The sequence below is a fragment of the Lemur catta genome, chromosome 21 (assembly GCF_020740605.2).
Source record: "Lemur catta isolate mLemCat1 chromosome 21, mLemCat1.pri, whole genome shotgun sequence".
Lineage (NCBI taxonomy): Eukaryota > Metazoa > Chordata > Mammalia > Primates > Lemuridae > Lemur > Lemur catta.
Genome location: NC_059148.1, coordinates 19588893 through 19603491, shown reverse-complemented (window position 1 = coordinate 19603491; position 14599 = coordinate 19588893). Strand labels below are relative to the sequence as shown.

Below are 14599 nucleotides of genomic sequence, written 5' to 3'. Positions count from 1 at the left end.
GATACTTTAGCACGCACCTAACAATAATAATATTCTTCCATAAAACCACAATACCACAATCACACAAGAAATAAGCATTAAAAGGCTGTCTTTAAGGGAAGATTTGGCCTCTGGGGCTCTGCCAGGCATGGCCAACCACATGTCCTGCCTGCCACTGGCCCAGCATCTGAAGCCTCCCTGAGAGACCAGCCCTGAGCCCCCACGGCTGGGCAATCGGTGCGTTGTTAGCTGGAAAGCTTATCAGGACGTGAATGTATATTTGAGGCCAGATGTGAGGCTCCCAACAAGACCTAGCCTGTGGAAGGCAGAGCAGACCCTGTGAGGCTGTGGGTGGGGGCCCGTGACCAACCACAGGTGAGGAAACAACTCCTGAGCACCCATTTAAACCAGCTGCTTCGTCAGCATTTCTGAGAAAAGCCAGCTTCCTATTTCTTTTTCTTTCTCTCTCCCACCCACAAGACATCCTCAACTCTCCACCATGAAGTGTTCACCACCTCCCTGGAAATGGGGTGGCTCCCAATGGCAGCCATGTACATACACCCGAACAAAGACAAGGAGAGTAGGTGGGTGGGGTGAGGGCAGGGGCACAGGAAGAGGTGGCAGAGGGACCACGGAGGGCCCAGGTTCTTCTCAGCAGCTGTGCTGTGAGTGCTGTCTTGAGGGTAACAGGTGACTGAAGAGGTGAGGGAGGAGCAGGTCCCCCCTACCCTTGAGCAGGTGACAATGCCACCGCGTCCCTGTACCCCATCCTGAGTGTGCCTCTCCAAGAAAGAACAAAAGAGAGGGAAGAAGCCACAGAGAACAGGGAAAGGACAGAAGTGGGAGACTGAGCAGAGAGTAAGCAGAGTAGGAAGGACACAGAAAAGACTTTTAGCGTCCTAGAAATGGAAAGCAATCAAAGCAATAGGCAACCAAGATGAGATCCAGGCCGGGCATGGTGGCTCACGCCTGTCATCCCAGCACTTTGGGAGGCAAGATGGGAGGACTGCTTGAGGCCAAGGATTGGAGACCAGCCTGGGCAACATGGTGAGACCCCCATCTCTACAAAAAATGTTTAAAAATAAAAAAAAAAAAATCCAGTATCATGAACAGAAGTATAAAGAATGGTTGGTTACAAGTTCCACTCTGCAGTCAGACTAGCTGGATTCAGATCTAGCCCTGCCACTCGATAGTCATAGAACTTGAGCATCCTCTCTGTGCCTCAGTTTCTTCATCTGTAAGATGAGTAGTGGCAATACTCCTACTACTGATAATAATAATAGAACCTGTCTCCGATGGCCAACAAGATTCAATGAAACAATGCATTGAATTGTTTCCAGCAAGGCCATGTACACAGCAAGTGCCCAGCATGGTGCCTGCACACAGTAAGTGCTCAATACACATTACGGGAAAGAATACTGTAAACACTGTAAAAAACGAAAGTGTTCTACAGATGTTTTTTATTGTTAATGAGGGAACTGAAACCAAGGACCACCCAGGGAAAGGCTGAAATGAAGTTGAAAGTTTTTTCAACATATTTGGCCTTGGAATAAGGTAAAGGCCGGAAAGAAGCATCAGAGGGTCAGACACCCCATGCACAGTGACTAAATGGTGGCAGAGGGACGCCCGAGCCTCAGCAGTAACTCTGCCTTCCATCGGCCTCTCCAGCCAAGGGCCCGCCCAGCCTCTTCAATGCATGGCCGTTACTAGGGAAGCTAGAAAAAGGGAAAACTGAGATATCCCTCAAAAGACCTTGAACCCACAGTGATGGGGCTCTGGCCCCCAGCAGCCCGAGCCTTTCCACACCAAGCTAGGGCTGTCCAGGCAGCAGACAGCTCAGCATATTGGAAAGGGCACCTGCTTAAGAATCAAACACACCAAGGTTTGCTCTGCCCCTTACTAGATCCCGTGCTGACGCAGAGCCCACCAGGAGGGTACTGTCACTTCATGGGCAAATGCTGCCTCTGCCCCAGGCCCAGCAGCTGGGTGCCCTGACTCTGCCCTAAAACACAGAGGCACCACAGACAGTCAAGCCCAAAGTCCAGACTTTCCATGGAAACAGGGAGGCTCCATAGCCTGGAATGCCCCAGGCAACTCCCCTGCCCCCTAGCACTACCCCCAAGGACAATGAGGCACTGTTTTCCAAAGGGTCAAGACTGCTGAGAAGCTGAAAGAAGACATGTCCAGATTCCAGCAGCAACTGGGCACTGCCAACAGCTGGCTGTCCCCCCTGCTAGAGGATGGGAAGGCAAAGCTACCAAGTCCTGCACTGGACCCGCCCTTTGCCATTTCCTGGGAATGGTCCCTAGGGCAGAAATTTTCAAGGTAACTATCAATTACTCAGCAGGCCCCATAGCTCATCCCCTGGTTAGTCACCAGCACCTACTACCTTATTATGATTCAGATGACCAGATCTGATATTGGATCAGTCTAGGTTCAAATCTCAGCTCCACCACCGAACTTCCCTGAGCTCAGGTTTCCACATCTGTAAAGCAGAGATAAAACACTTTCCCCTTGGAATCGTTGTGATAATTCGTAAAGTGCTGAGTACAGTGCCTGCCTCCCATCAATCGCGCATGGTCATTGTTAGACCACGGTTGTGGTCAACCGCCCCCCCACCGTCCCCCTGCTTCCAACTCTCGCACACACAAGTACCCTAAGAACGTGAACGAGGGGAGAGCAAGGAGTCCGGTTAGAAAACATAGTCGGAGTGCATCTCGGTGTTGTGGGAACTCTGTCCAGGAAACTCCAGCCAGAACTCAAACAGAGCAAACTCCGGGCCAAACCAGCATCTAAACAGTAATGAGAAAAGCCACCAAGCAGCCACTCCGCAGCACAAAGCGGAGAGAACACACAGAGAAGGGCAAGATACGCTGTGTTTACATTTTTCTGCCCAAAGAGCTATAAATTTGTAACTTATTAAACAGCGCATGGTGAGCCTGTCATTGGCAGCTATGGGGAGGAGATGAGTTTCCCAATTTTTTTTTTTTTTCTAGACCAAAAAACAAAGCCACAGAGGAGGCTCTGCCCCCTCTGGCCTTGCTTGCCACAGGACAGACCACAAACTCTCTCCTGTGTTAGGGACCAGGAAGCTCATGGCCCAGAGCACTCTCAGGAGAAAAATAAAAACAAGAGGCCTGGCCTTTGTGTCCACCCTAACTAAGGAAAACAGCTGACCCACAGTCCGCTGAGCAGCCATCCAGACAGCTGACGGGGCCCCAGCACACAGGCAAATTCCTCTCCCCTCCTGCACACCCCACCCCTCCCACCCTAGGCTCCGATCAGCCAGGCGTGGCGAGCCCCCTGGGAGCTCAGGCCAAGGAAGTCAGGCAGCCTGGATCCAAGCAACTGGGGGCCTATGGTGGAAGGCGGCAGAAGTTACAGGTGGCAGCCATCACCCGGTGGCAATCCCTCCCCAGGAAGAGGGCTTCCCTGTACACAAGAGCTGCAGATCTAGGAGCTAGGGACTGGGCTACCAGTTATGGTTTTGTCACTTCATGGCTGTGCAGCCTTGGGCAAGAGAATCGACCTCTCTTAGTCTCAGCTTTCTCGGTTTGTAAAAGGCGGATGGTTGTGATAGCAGCAGCCTTAACGAGGATCTTATAAAAGGGTTGTTGTGAGGATGGGACAAATCAAGGTATAGGAAATACTCCGCAAACAGCAAATTTAAATTCCTACGATCCCCTCTGCCAGTATAGAGTACTCTCTTTCCTTTCAGAACTAACTCAGTTTCCTGGCCCTACATGGAAGACTGTCAGAAGACAGGAATTCCGGACATCAACTGCGAACTCTTACAAAGTGTTTCTCAGTCCTTCAAAGAGCACGGGGACCGCAGAGAAGCAACAGAACTGCACCAGCATTTTAGAAACTGTAACTCTGCTCCCCAGGTCCCACTGGGAAAGCACGGAGACTTTCAGATCCTGATTCAAAGAACATCCCCCAGCCTCCTTCCAGCGGAGTTATTTTTATGTGAAAAAAATACCTGCCTGAAAGCTACGCCAACCTTGAGTGTGTCGGAAAACCGGGTGCCAAGCCTGACCCAAAGGCAGAACTACGCTTGGCAGCCCTCGCACTCTGCACAACAGGCAGGACCCTACACCACCCCCAGCTCCAGGATCTCTCGGGGGCACCCTGATCCCAAAAGGAAGCTGCTGGGAAGCAGTCAAGTTCAGTGCCTACAAATAGCCAGTCTTAACTTAGTGCCCTGCGCTGCCCGGGAGAGGCCCGTCAGTCCTGTCTGATGAATCTACTCCTCAGAGGCTGGGACAGAGGAATTACCAGCGGTCACACAAGCCACCCACAGTCCAGAGAGGAAAGACAAGGCTCCTACAGAGAAGAAACTTTTCCCCCCTCCTCACCTCCCCAGCTCAGGGCCCTCCAGCAACAGGCGTGAAGGGGAGGGAGACAGTGAATCCTCCCACTCCTGTGTTCACGCCACCCCAAGGCGTTCCTAGAACCCTGGCACCAACCCCCTTGGATCTGGGGTCTGCTTCCAGGAGATACTTTCTTTCCCCGGCTCTAACACCAGATCAAGACTAGACTGAAAAGAGCAGTCTTGGGGCTCCAATAACAGGAAAACAGTAAAACTCTGTTCTGTGCATCCTGTCCTCCTTACCTGTGTGGCTTGCAGCAGGGCCTGATGCTGGGGGATGGGGGGACCCTGCCAGCCAGGACAAGCTCAGGGATGGAATACCTTGGGGCCAACTTCCCACCTCATTCCCCTGGCATTTCACCAGGGTCTGGGAGTGGGGGGAGAATCAGGACTCCCCAATTTACCCTCTTAGGCTTAGGTATGAAGGGAGAGGGGCTGGTCTGTGGCTCGAGGCAGAGCGGGGAGGGCAGTCAGGGCAATGTAGTGACAGGTCCATGAAACAGGGTGGCCAGACTGGAAGTGGGGGGGTTAGCGGGGCAGACAGACTGGGAAACTTGTCTTTGAAATGGGGGTGTGGTCGTTCGAAGCTCATCTCTAGCTTGTGAATCCGACTTGTGAAATGAAAGAGGTGGGCTCAGAGGGGCTATCTCTTAAGTGGGGGCTCCTGTCTGTGAAGTGGGGGACGGCCCTGGAGCGGGTGGGAGCAGGTCCCGGAAATAAGCGACCAGCCCGTGAGATCAGGCAGCTGCTCCCCGCGCTGGGCGGTCTATCTGTGAGCGGGGGGTGGGGAGCGGTCTGTGAAGTGAGGGTCCCATATCTCGGGAGGTGGTCTGCTCCAGGAAGCAGGGCTCTCGTCCCTGAAGCGGACGGGGTGGGTCCCTGAGGGGCGAGCTGGTCTCTGGGGCCGTTCTGGGAGATGGGAGTGGGTCCCCGGGACCCAGGGTCCAGGAGTGAAGACGTCCCCCAGCAGGGGGTGGCTGCTGTGCGGACCGCGGCGGAGCCGGCCTGGCCCGGGACTCAGGCCCAGCTCGGGATCCCGGCCCCGCACAGCCTCCGCCGGCAGGGACAGGAGCCCAGGCCGGGCCGCCGGGGGTGGCATCCCGCTGCCCCCGCCGCTCGCTCGCGCTCGCCCGGCCCGGGGCCGCGCGCCCCTCGCCCCTTCCCCCCTCGGCCTCCTGCCTACTCACCGAGGTCGTCCATGGCCGGACCTCGGGCGCCGGGAGCCGGCTCGGCGTCGCGCTCGCTGCCCGTCCTGGGGCCGCTCCTCCAGCCCCGCAACTTTTCCGCCGCGATTCTTGGCCCGGAACGGAACGCGCCGCCGCCGCGCGCGCGCGCGCGCCCGCGCCCGCCGAGCGCCCCGCCCCCGGCCGCCGCGCGTGCACGCGCGCCCCGCCCCCCCGGCCGCCCCGAGAGTGTGCTGGCCCCGCCCCCGTGCGCACGCTGGCCCCGCCCCCGCCGCCGGCCCGCGAGCGCGCGCCCAGCCCGGGCGGTGGGCGTCGCTGGGCGGGGCGGCGGCGCCCCCTCGCGGCTGAGCGGGCAGGTGGGAGGCTCCCGGGCCTTCAGCCACGCCCACCAGTCTCTGTCCCTCTCAAAATCACTTGCCTGACCTTCCCCGGCTGACAGACTGGGCCACATTCGGCCACGCATCTGTCAGTTCAGCAGTCACTCGGCCGTCACATGCCTGTCCCCTGGAGAGTCAGGTTTGTCCACCTGTCCGTCTGTCTGTCTCCCAGTAGGTCACCTCCCAGGGGGACCGTAAGTAAGTATCAGGCTAGGCCAGGAGCCTTTGGAGGACCTTTCCCAGCGTCTCCTTCTGGGCTGATGGCAGTTTATCTTGCAGCTCAGCCTTTGGGTCCCAAATCCAGTGCTTTTGTGGTCATGTATCTCTTAATTTCCCACACATCCACCCTCCCTAGAGACTTTTCCAAAACGCTGCATGAGACATTAGACATTAAAGGGAAATCTACAGGAAAGTTACACCCAGTGTGAAACACAGTTTCCTGAGGGACTCTGTTCCCACACACTTGAAAACTTAGCTACCATGTATTGAACATCTGAATAGACAGATACTATGTAGCTATTTTGTCTAAATTAATTCTCATAAAGTTAGTTATTACCTTGTCATCAGTCCTTCTCCACACTTTGGGATGGGAGATGGTAAGTTATTAATCTTATATAAAAATGCTCTGCCAGCACAGCTTCAAGTTCTCAAAGTCCTCTTGTCACTCACAAATCCAGCCCCCAAGTCCTTCTGTGTCAGGTCAGGTTTTCCAGGAAGCACATGCTGAGATCAAGTTCAGGGTGACGCCCGTGACAGAGAAAGGGGAAATAGCAGGATTGGGCAAGGAGAGGCTCAGATCTGACAAAGACAGGCCAACCCAACAGGGCACAAAAAAATAGAGTCCCCGTTGGGCTGAAGTGTGCAGGCCCCAATATTCCCACCATGTTCAGCATTGTCTGGGGATGCGCAGACAGAGCAGTGCCTTGCCTCCAAGGCACTGTATCTGGAGCTGTCCCTCCTCCAGCTGGATAACTACCTCCTTTTTGAAGGCAGATCCAAGCGGCTCACCTCTGGAGCCTACACATCCTCCTATTTTAAAATTCCAGAGCCAAAACTGCTCCCCAACTGGGCAGTCACCTTATTGCATGCTCTTCCAACATCTTGAGCACCGACTTGACACACAACGCTGTAGGGTGACCCCAGGCAGAATTCCCACAAACACAGTATGAGTACCACTGGTGGAGTGAGAGATGTATAAGTGGTATGTGGAAAAAGATTTATTTTAATAGTTATATGTTTATGTATATTAGAAAAATATCTCATTAAGCACATAAAATCTGTGTTGCTCCAATATTATTATGTAGGATAAAGCTTAAGTTGAAAAAAAAATGGGTCCAGGCCAGGTGTGGTGGCTCATGCCTATAATCCCAGCTCTTTTGGAGGCTGAGGCGGGAGGATCTCTTGAGGCCAGGAGTTCAAGACCAGCCTGGAAGACATAGTAAGGCAGCCCTCATCTCTACAAAAAAATTTAAAAATTAGCTGGGTGTGGTGGTGTGCACCTGTAGTCCCACCTAATCAGGAGGTTGAAGTGGAGGATCACTTCAGCCCAGGAGTTGGAGGCTGCAGTGAGCTGTGATCACACCACTGTACTCCAGCCTGGGCACAAGAGTGAGAACCTGTCTGTAAAAAAAAATGAAACATTTAAAAAAAATAAATAATGTAAATTAAGTCTCATCTTTCCCCTGCTTAATGGCTCCATTAATTTCCTGTTGCACTCACAATAAAATCCGAAGTCCTCACAAGCGTCTCCAAGGTTATACTTCGAGTCTTAAGCAGGAGAAAGATAAGACTTAATCTTTCAGTCTTCCTCCAGTCTCCCCTGGTTCATTACACTCCAGCCACACTGGGCTCCTTCATATCCCTCGAGTACAACAAGTTAGTTCTGACTTTGGGGACCTTGAAGCTGAGTCCCTCTTTCTGGAAAGTTCTTCACAGATCCTGGCACTGACGACAAAGACAGTACAGGGGCCTTAACTGCAATGCTGTCTTTTTTTTTTTTTTTTTTCCTGGGACAGAGTCTCACTCTGTTGCCCAGGCTAGAGTGCCATGGTGTCAGCCTAGCTCACAGCAACCTCAAACTCCTGGGCTCAAGTGATCCTCCTGCCTCAGCCTCCCAAGTAGCTGGGACTACAGGCATGCGCCACTATGCCCAGCTAATTTTTCTATATATAGTTTTAGCTGTCCAAATAATTTCTTTCTATTTTTTGTATAGACAGGGTCTTGCTCTTGCTCAGGCTGGTCTCGAACTCCTGAGCTCAAACAATCCACCCGCCTCAGCCTCCCAGAGTGCTAGGATTACAGGCGTGAGCCACCGCGCCCAGTCTGCAATGCTGTCTTTAAGAGCAAAGACTGGAAACAACCCAAATGCCTATCAATAGGGCACTGGTTAATAAATTACGTACAGTCCTACAACAGAAAACTATGTAGCCACAGAAAAGATCCAGAAAGCTCATGATGTACTGATATGAAACAACCTCCAAGATCTAAAATAAATAAATAAATAAAAGTGAACAACAGTGTATGTAACATGCGTATCGTTTGCATAACAAAGTAGGAAACAATATATTTGTTGGAGTGGGAAAACAAGGTGGCCAGGGGTCAGGGGTAGGAAGGAGATTTCACTAAATACCTTTTTGAATTTTGAACCACATATGCTATTTGACCTATTCCCAAAATGAATTAATGTTTAAAAATAAAATAAAACTACATTTAAAAAATGACACTACAGACATTGACATGAGGGAATCAACTGCGTAAGAGTGATTCAAATGAGACTTGAAAAATGTCTTCTGGAAAAGAGCTAACCCTGACCTGATTTTTGGCCAATGGGAGTCTGCGGGAAGACCGTTCTGGAAGCAGGGGCTGGTATTCAGAAAGGTATGCGGAGGGCCCCTTAATAGGGGTAGCAAGACCAAAAGTTCCCAACTTCTCCTGGCTTATCTCAAGGCTAAGCCACGTGGCTCAGAGGGTGGGTCCTAGGAGGGACTTTGGCCCTCTGGGGAAACCTCTAATGTCCCGGAGTCCCAAGATAGGCAAGGGTTCAAATCCCAGCTCTGCCATCTGCCAACTGTGCAGCCTTGGACATCATACCTCACCTTTCTGAGCCTCAGTTTCCCCATCAGGCAAATGGGAGTGAGGTCCTACAGGTCTGATACTTAATCGCTGTGTGGTTTGGGGCAAGTGACTCAGCCACTCTGAGCTGTAGTTGCCTTAATTATAAAATCTGGATAATAAAACATGTATCTTCCATGGTTCTTATATGGATTCAACAACAACAACAATAAAAATACAAGTACAGGGCTAAGAAACTGTAGCCATAATTATCATAAGAACCCAGGTAGGACTTTAGGGCTAAGAGAAAAAAGGACAGGTTTGAGGATTTATCCATCCACTAAAAGACTGCAGAGTCAAAGTTGTGAATTAATAATAATTATTATTACTATCAGGAACATGTATTGGGTTTTTTTCATTTGTTTGTTTTAGAGATAGGGTCTTGCTATGTTGCCCAGGCTGGATTGCAGTGGTGCAATCATAGCTCACTGTAGCCTCAAACTCCTGGGCTCAAGCAATCTTCCTGCCTTGGTTAATTTTTTTTATTTTTTTATAGAGATCGGGTCTCACTATGTTGCCCAGGCTGTTCTTGAACTACTGGCCTTAAGCAATTCTCCCACCTTGAGCTCCAAAAGTGCTGGGATTACAGGTGTGAGCCACTGCACCCAGCCCATTTTTTGTTTAACATGTGGGAAGCCCTGTGTTAAGTCTTTTGTATTATGATCTCATTTAATCCTTGTGAAAATCCAATGGGTGTTTTATGCCTATTTTACAGGCCAGGAAGCTGAAGTTCATAACTGAAGTCACCTGGCCACAGCCACATAGCTATGAAGTGGCAGAGGCAGGATTCAAACCCAAGACTGTCAGACCGTGCTGTGGCTCAGGAAGGGGAGTGTCGAGTTGTGCCCTAGCCTCTGGGCACATCCAGGATTCTCAGTTGGCTTGTAGACAACACCTTGGGAAGACCCTGGCTGTCTCTGAATGTGGGGAAAGGGCACAGTCTGGGTCACTGTCCTGCTTAAAACCTGCATGACACCAGAATAAAGCCCAATTGTTTTCATTATCTCATTAGCAGACCCATCGCAACTCCTCCCAACTGTCCCTACTTTCTCCCTTCTTAGCTCCAGTCACAGGCAATGACTTTTAGTTCCTTCAAGAGGCCACATACTTCAGGCTCTAGGACACTTGCAGGTGCTGTTACTGCTGCTAAAATCCATCCTGCCCTCTTTGTGCTGGTTAACATCCCTCCTCCTTCAGTTCACAGCTCAGCTACCCTCTCCTCCAGGAAGCCTTCCCTGACTACCACTTAGGCTTAGGTAGTTGGTCCCATAACCCCCTATCAAAGCATTTAACTCTGTGCCAGGCACCAATGGAAAGCACTTTTTCTATATTATCTTATTTAATACCAACAAAAATCTCTCTGGCAGTTGGTCTCATTCTTCGAGGAACATTGGAAACACCTGGGAAGCTTTAAAATATTGGTATATTTTTTGCTCAGACCCAATGCAGCCTGGGCATCAGCATTTTAAAAGCTCCCTGGGCAATTCTCCTGTCCAGCTAGGGTGGAGGAGACCCACTGGCTTCTGAAATAGATAAGATCACGATTTTGTTTTACAGCCAGGGACACCAAGGCACAGAGTGGTTAATTAAGTGGCCTGGTGTCACAAAGCTAGTGATAGTGGACTTGAACTCAGAAAATCTGGCTTCAAAATTTCACGGAAAAACAAAACAAAAAAATAATAAATAAAATCAATTAGCTTCAGTTAATTTCCCCAGCCGATGGAGAGGCTGTAAAGCTTAGAGCCAACTCTGTTCTGAGACAGACACTGGTGGCCCCTGGGCATGGGGTATTTTTAACCTAGAAGCTGGTGATTCTTGCAAACATGCTGCAGTGACTTGAACACTGTGCAGATTGTTTGGGGGCTGGTGGGCCCTTTTCCTGCTGCGACGGCCCTCTGGAGTTAGGCTTCTCCATCCCCTGGAGCCAGTGGGTCCAGGCAGGCTCCAAGACAGGGTGGGGGTTGGCTCTATTGAGCACTAAGGTTTCCAAGGATATTTCCACACATGGTGGAGAGGGAGAGAGGGTCAGATTCCTCCAAGACAAGGATTACCTTACCCAACCCAGCCCCTTCACCCTCCTCTCTGCCTGCAAAAGAGCTGGAAGACAAGCAAATGTTGGAGCTGGCTTGCACAGCTGGGGCCTCAGAGAATGGGTGCACATTCATCCTCCCCCCTCTTCCACTCCCTGACCCACAAGAGCCACAGGAAAGCTGCAGAACACTTCCAAACATATACCTCAAACATTCTCCCGGTGTTCTCACATGTGGCTTTTGGGGCCAATACATTGGTACAGCCACAGGGATGCCAATTTGGGGCAACCTCTTAAAATGCAAAATATACATGGCCTTTGAGCAGATAATCGCAGCTATAGAAATTTCCCCAGAAATACCCCATGAGTAGGCAAAGGTGATGAAGCCTCAGGGTATACATTTTGGCATTGCTTATAATTTGGAAAAACTGGAAACAACTCAAATGCCCATCAGTAGGGGTTTGGTTAACCTTGGTAGGACAAATCCATACTGGAAGGAGGGGCGTTAGGTGCTGACATGGAAAACGTGTCCACAATATATTGTTTAGCAGAAAGAAGAAGGAAGTAATAAAACTTTATTCAATTTTTGTTACTAATTATGTTGACATGTGAGTAGAACATTTTGGAGGAATAATCTTCCCTGTGGCTATCTCCTAGGGGCGGAGGTAGAACTACAGTGGGGGTCTTTGATTGCCCCTGCTTCATATATATCACATTTGAATTTTCTATACCAACATGCAGTAATTTTGTAGTCAGACCAAAAAATTAGGTTGTGAAACAGAAAATATGTAAAAATCATATGGATCCACTTTAATATGGTTAATTTCATGTTATGTAAAGTTTATCTCAATTTTTTAAAAAAGTCATTGTAACTCAAATTATCCAAGGAATGATTGCAGCAGAGATAAGAGCAAACTATCACATGTAGGTTCTATAGATTTTACCTTTATTTTTAAACATTGTTTTGTTTTCCCTAACCTGTTTGTTCATCTTTTCAGCATTTTCCCCATGCTTTTCTTTTTTGTGTTTGCTTACAAATACATGCTTGTTTTACTTACGATTAAAAATTCTAAGAAAATCTCCAAAGCCGTGGGTATTAGGGAAAAGAAAAAGAAAAAAAAAAATTCTAAGAAAATCACATACATACACAAATCACACATGTATGTGGTTGCCAGGGGTTGGGGAAGGCGGGAGAGGTTGTCTACAAAGTGGCTTCGCAAGGGGAATTTTTGGGGGTGATGGAACTGTTCTGTGTGGAGCAAGGGTGCTGGACACATGATCTGTGCATTGGCCGGGCGCAGTGGCTCACGCCTGTAATCCTAGCACCTTGGGAGGCTGAGGCAGGGGGATCGCTTGAGCTCAGGAGTTTGAGACCAGCCTGAGCGAGAGACCCCGGTACTAAAAAAAAAAATCTGTGCATTTGTCAAAACCCATAAAAGTGACATAAAACGGATTTTTATGGTACACTCATCCTATTGAATACTTTGCAGCTGTTAAAAAGAATGAGGTCATTTCTGTGCACTAATAAATTAAGCTGTCTCATGACGACAGTACGGGAAAATGCATGTTGCGGAACAGTATATGCAATTTGGTGCCATATTTTGTATAAAAATAACCACCACACACTCTGTCTCTGCAGGTTTCTGTGTGCAGAGGAAAATATCTGCAAATCCCTTCCCTGCTAACTATGAGTCCCCTCTGAAATATGTGATGAGTTTGAGGGCAAGGTGTTAAAAAGGCAATTTGATTATTTTTTTATATCTTTTTGTAAGTTTTGAATTGTCTACAATGAGCTTATACAGCGTTACTTTTCTTTTTACAGTTTTTTTACAAACAATAAATCATTTCAGAAAGATCCAGAAAATGAGATAGCAGATGCCACTAAGATTAAACAGATGTTAACTTCTTGCAATGTTTGCTTTAGCTTTCTCTTTCTCTAAGAAATAAAATGTTACAGATATATTTAAAGTCCCACTTCCTCCCATCTCTTCTCCCCACTTTCTCTCTCCAGAAGTAACTACTATCCTGAAGTTGGTTGTGTATTATTTCCATGAATATTTTTAACTTTCACTGCATGTATAGGTATCCACTAGCCACACACACACACTTTTAAAGATTTATAAATACATATGATATATCTATATATAAACTTCTAAAACTTTTATGAATGGTATACCTGGTTTTTGGTAATTTATCCATATTGATATGTGTAAATGTGCTTCCTTCATTTTAAGTGCTGTATAAATTGTATAAATAACAAACTGTTTCCACTTTTGTACCATTACCAACAATGCTACAGTAAGCATTGTCAAAGTATAACTTTTTAAAAGTGAAAGCGAGTTTTTCTTTTTCTTTTTCTTTTTTTTTGTGGAGGCAGAGTGTCACTCGGTGTCCTGGGTAGAGTGCAGTGAGGCTGGGTCACCGCAAGCTCCAGGTCCCGGGCTGTGAGCGATCCTCGTGCCTCAGCCTCCCGGGTAGCTGGGACTACAGGCGCTTGCCAGAGCGCCCGGCTGGGTTTTGTTGGTTTTGAGTATTTTTTTGGTCTTTTTTGTGATTTTTTGTTTACGGAGACGGGGTCTCACTGCGCTCGGGCTGGTGTCGAACCGGCGAGCTGCAGCTATCCGCCCGCCTCAGCCTCCCAAGAAGCTGGGACTACAGGCGTGAGCCACCGCGCCCGGCCTAAAGCGAGTTTTTCAAAGTATGATTTTTAAAGCTAAAAACATGACCCTTGTATCAATGTACAGCAACAGTGCATCAAAGACAAAGGTAGCTCATTAATGGGGGAAGTAGCATGATGACAAGGCTGGTTCAAAAGAGGCTGTGTATGTACATCGCCAGGTGTGGTGGCACACGCCTGTAGACCCAGCTCCTTGGGAGGCTGACATGGGATCATCACTTGAGCCATTCAAATCCAGCCTGGTCAACATAGTGACACCTCATTTCTAATAAAAATAAATAGTAAATGATAAGTCACATTTTCCTCTAGAGTGTCAATGACCCTTACCGGACAATGCTATAGCTCCTCCCTCACTATTCAAGCTCTGAATCCTGAACCACCAGCAGCAGCCGCATGTGGGGAGCTTGTCAGAAACGCAGAATCTCAGGTTCCATCCCCCACCTGCGTAATCTCAGTCTAGGAATAACGACCAACAATCTGTGTCTTAACAAATTCTCAACGTGATTTTTACGCATGCCAAAATTTAAGAAACACTGTTCTAGTTTGATTTTGAAAGGGCATGCACTCCTCTTTTCATCTCATTTCCAAGTTTTGGATAATTTTTCTTACAGCATCCTTGCATGTGTCACCTGGGCACATGGGTGTGAGTTTCTCCAATTGCTGGTTCATAAGCAGGGCTGAGATTAGGAGGAGGCAAGTGCAGTATTCACTTTGGGTGCAAAATTTAAGGGAGTATCAAAAAAAACTTAATAATCAACATAAATAATATTATAATGTAATAGTTTTGAAAATAAAAATTAACACAAAAATTTCATGATGAATGAAATAAAAATCACATAAAGATAGGATCCAACTCTGCCCTTGCATATC

General features: G+C 48.6%; 1 protein-coding gene across 2 annotated transcripts in view; it reads right to left on the bottom strand.

The window, feature by feature from the left end:
- Window positions 1-5695, bottom strand: part of PXN (paxillin) — a 45399-nt gene extending 39704 nt beyond the window's left edge. The window contains exon 1 of one of the 2 annotated variants that reach the window (XM_045534682.1): window positions 5539-5695. In XM_045534682.1, the coding sequence (XP_045390638.1) occupies window positions 5539-5551 (13 nt within the window). In that variant the 5' untranslated portion in view covers window positions 5552-5695. The remainder of the gene's footprint in view (window positions 1-5538) is intronic. The other variant, XM_045534684.1, reaches the window with a different exon arrangement.
- Window positions 5696-14599: the final 8904 nt, after the last annotated feature.